Source organism: Gavialis gangeticus, unplaced genomic scaffold (assembly GCF_001723915.1).
Source record: "Gavialis gangeticus isolate Ggan-Ray unplaced genomic scaffold, GavGan_comp1, whole genome shotgun sequence".
In the NCBI taxonomy this organism is placed as follows: domain Eukaryota; kingdom Metazoa; phylum Chordata; order Crocodylia; family Gavialidae; genus Gavialis; species Gavialis gangeticus.
In genome coordinates, this window is record NW_017729034.1 from 58016418 (window position 1) to 58020651 (window position 4234).

The 4234-nt window shown below is 44.5% G+C and overlaps 1 protein-coding gene across 5 annotated transcripts in view; it reads right to left on the bottom strand.

The window, feature by feature from the left end:
- TTC13 (tetratricopeptide repeat domain 13) overlaps positions 1–4234 on the bottom strand; it is a 77224-nt gene that overhangs the window by 50363 nt on the left and 22627 nt on the right. For all 5 annotated transcript variants that reach the window (XM_019527395.1, XM_019527396.1, XM_019527394.1 and 2 more), the window contains 3 exons: positions 3556–3648; positions 3256–3372; positions 2358–2468 (listed from right to left, as the gene is read on the bottom strand). In XM_019527395.1, coding sequence (XP_019382940.1) covers positions 2358–2468; positions 3256–3372; positions 3556–3648 — 321 coding nt within the window. The remainder of the gene's footprint in view (positions 1–2357; positions 2469–3255; positions 3373–3555; positions 3649–4234) is intronic.

Genomic DNA, 4234 nt, shown 5'->3' on the forward strand with positions numbered 1-4234 from the left:
GCTAGGATCTGGAACCAACTTCCAAGGGAAGTGGTGCTGGCTCCTACCCTGGAGGTCTTTAAGAGGAGGCTTGGTGCCTACCTAGCTGGGATCATTTGAGCCCAGCTTTTCTCCTGCTCAGGCAGGGGGTCAGACTTGAAGATCTACAAAGTCCCTTCCGACCTTACTTCTATGATTCTATGATCTGTGCCGCTCTCCACTCCCCACGTCAAGGCTTGTGCCCCCCCCTTGACTTATTTGAAGGGAGCTGCTTTCTGCCATGTGCATGTGTGCACGCACATGCATGTGGCGCCCCCTGCCCCCCACAGCTGCAAGCAGCCCCTTGCAGGCTGAAACTCTGCCAGCCTCCATGGGGAAACCCATGGTTTCCCACATTTTTCTTCTTTTCTCCAACATCAAGACCTTAAAAATGAAATGTGATTGTTAACTATGGTTACCATATATCTGGGTTTTCCCAGACAAGTCCTCTTTTTGGATCCTTCAGTCACCATCCGGACAGTTTTTTTAAATCTGAACCAATGTCCGCGATTTTGCTCTGCTTCACTGATGGGAGCAGGGTGGAGTGCGACTGGCGGCAGGGGCACCATATGCGAATGTGCATGCATATGTACATGGCCAGCATGCAGCCTGGCCAGGTGGTGGAAACAACTCCTGCAGCTGGATGCAGGTAAATCTATAGGGGACAAGGGCTGGAAGACCAGGGCTTGGTGACTGTCTAGGTGGTGTGTGTGTGCGTGCATGCGCGTGTAGGGGTCAGATGTCTGCTGGGGCTGTGGCAGGGTATGGGGGGGAGGTGTTTGCCCCTCCAGCAGGAGAAGGGGATGGGAGGGGCCCTTTGTGGGTAGTGAGGAGCTCTGTGGTCAAGCTGGAGGGGCAAGCACCTTGCTCACAGGGGTGAGGTGGCCAGGAGACGCTGCCCAGGGGAGGGGGAGAGCCAGGCTGCCTGGTGTGGTGCTGGAGCTGCAGCCTAGGGCAGAGGGTGGGGCATGCCACAGGCCTCCCTTCCTCCTCCCTCCAGCCCACACCAGGACTGGACTTGCTCCACCACCACCTACACAAAATTGGAGTTGCTGTGTTCCAATCCAGTCGGGACAGGGGCAGTGGGTTGGGAGTGAGGGGCACCAGAAAGACTGAGGGGGCTGTGGCTTGGGAATGAGGGCATGGGGCAGTGGGCTTGTGGGTCAGGAGTGTGGGGCATTAGTAGTGCTAAGGGCTGCGGATCCAGAGTGAAGAGCACCAGCATGACCTGGGTGGTCGGGCTGGTGGGGTTGGGGGAAAACTGTGGGTTGGAAGTGGGTGGCACTCGCAGGGCCAGGGGCCTGCAGGTTGGGAGTGAGGGGCAGCTGCAGGGATGGAGAGCTGCAAGTCAGGAATGAGGGGCACTGGAAGGGCCAGGGGGCTGTGGGTTAGGAGTGAGGTGCCCCCCACAACAGGTGTCCTCGTCTTTGGAACTGAAAATATGGTAACCCTACTGTTAAAACCTGTAGAATGAAAAATAATCACTTTAAGTCACTTGTGTCCCTTAGCTGCCTTAATAATACCACAGCTGCTGAACTGCGGAGCAGGAATCAAACCACGGTGCTTCTATCCCAGGCAGAAAAATCACCTTCCTGCTTAATACACAAACACCAATTCTGGGAGGCTAGTTTTGAAGATGCATGAAAGAGATATTGGTATCTTTAGCTACTCTCCTTCTGCCCACATTTAAAAGTGAGGATGAACAGATGCACCCTTGCCACCCTGAAGCATTCAGAAGTCAAAGTAGCTCTCTGAAAACTCTCTCATTAAAAATAAAGACAATCCATGGGGAAGGGGAGTTATTTGCCTTCCAGTTTTTTTAAATCTTAATCTTGAAATGCTCATACACACTTTAACATTCAACTTGATATGCACAAGTGAATATACAGACTTTCCCACCTGCCACTCCTAGAGCTCCCCCCTTACCTTCTAGCTCACAGGGCGTAGAAATTATTGTTCATTTACTTTTCATCCCCTTTCATTTTCACCATTCCTAGGCATTCCATGGAAAAATGTGAATAACCAGATTTTTAATGGTGGCTTCTGAGTGCTAACTAACTTTTGAAATGCATCTCAAAAAGTATCATTGTTTGACATCAAAGATCCTACGAGTTTCGGAAGATGCAGTGAGACCTCTGGTATCTGTATTTCATACAGATCGGTGAATGGCATCACTGAATTAACAGCACCTAAAAGTGTTTGGTTTTGCTTTGCAATCCTCTAAAGATCTTTCTTGTACAAGGACATCTGTGGAAATTATTCAGTATCTGAAATAATTTTACAAAAATAGCTTTGAATAGAGGGTTTGTTCTGTATATGGGTAATTTAAACAATTTTACCTTCAGAAGTCCTCGGTGAAAAAACGTTAAGCCTTTATAAAGCATAGCTATAGGCTGATTCTTGTTCAGTTCCAAGGAGTGCTGAAAGTCCTCATGGGCTGTTGCATAGTCCTGTTATACAAAACATCGCTTTTAGACAATGAAGTAACTGCTGGATAAAATAGATAAAGACAAATCCAAGCCCTTTTACAATTAAACATGTGCATTTTGTACCAAAGAAACATGTTGGAGTTCTAGGCCAAGTTTATTTCATCTTTCCTTTTATCAGTACTCCAAGGAAAAGCAAGACAAGATAAATGGAAAAATGGGTTAAAAATAAACCAAATGAAATCAATGGAATAAGCTGTTTTTTATCATCTTCTTGGGATAGCCGTTATTCATGATATGAATCATTTTTAAAGCAACAATTAAAGACACCAGCTTCATGTTACTTTAAGCATTCAAAAAGTAAAATAAATATTTTCATAGCGAGTAGATACTATTTAAGGATTTTAAAAATATTTTTACATAGCTGATATGGAGTTCCTATCCATAAATTTAGCTCTTTTTAAGTGAGTATCCAACAATAATTCCTATATGCATTTGAAGGCTAAACTATCAAATCAAGTTCTTCTATCCACAACACCATTCCAGAGGGCAGAGACAGCACTAACAATTATAGATGGCCTAAAAAATTAGACAGTATCCATTTTGTTTTTCTGTGTTCACTAAATAATGAAAATGAAATGTTTTATGAACTTTTCTGTTCAGAATATCCTAAAAAAAGGAATTAACTTCTGGTGAACCGCAACATTACGAACAACTTTTTTATGGGGAGAGGAGAACCTCTTTTCTTGCATGAAGGTAGCATCTAACAGTAAAAAAATCTCACATAACCAAAATAAAACAAAAAACTAACCTCAGATATAAAGTAAAGGGTTCCTCTGTGCCTGTAAAGCCGCGCTGATGGCTGCAGCTGAATGGCTTTAGTAAGATCAGCCAGTGCCTCACTAATTCGGCCCAATGGGGATAGAACCTAAAAATCCAAAGCAAGCAATTAGTTCAGAAAGAGCAAGCCGAGAAGCTCCAAAATTCTTTCATTTTTTAATATCTGGCATACCTTCAAATGTGAACATTAATTTTGTTCCCAAGTATATTAATAGTTGAATCTGTGTGTTCCAGAAATTGAAAAAGATCTGAGAAGGAAAAGAAATCTCACCTCTGCTCGCTGTTCAAATACTTCAGGGCAATCTGGTTCTAGACTAATCACTCGACTCAGCTCAAACAGAGCAAGTTCAGTATTTTTTATGTCCTTAAAAGAGGAAGTTAAGATACATAAGCATACCAACTTAAAAGTTAAACCAATCATTTAAGACAATAACTCAAAGAGGTCTATATATTCACTAAAGTAATGTGAGAACAGAGTACTTGAACTGCTTCACTAACAGAGGGAAGTGATGTATAAACTTAGCAAGGTATATATACACACACACACACTAAACATGAATACTACACTTACTCAAATCTAAGACAGCCATGAATTTAAGACAACCCCTCAATAATTAGATTCTATACATGGAAAAAATAATAAATGTTACAATTTTCCACGTAAAGAATCTAATTATTGGATGGCTCTCTTTAATTTATCCCTCCCACTGCTGCATGGGGATGTCAAGCAGCTTGCCTCCTGCTATGTACCACTCCTGCTGGGCCAGGCTGCAGCTATGCTCAGTGCCCCAGGCTGCAGCATGCATGGAGTCTGCTGGCACAGGGCAAAAGTAAGGGTGGGCGAAGGGAGAGGGACAGGCAGGGGAGCAGAAGCTATGTGGGGTAGGGGGGAGAAACGGGGAAAAGAGGCTGCAAGAGAGAGGTAACTGGGTGCAGAGGCGGGGGGGGGG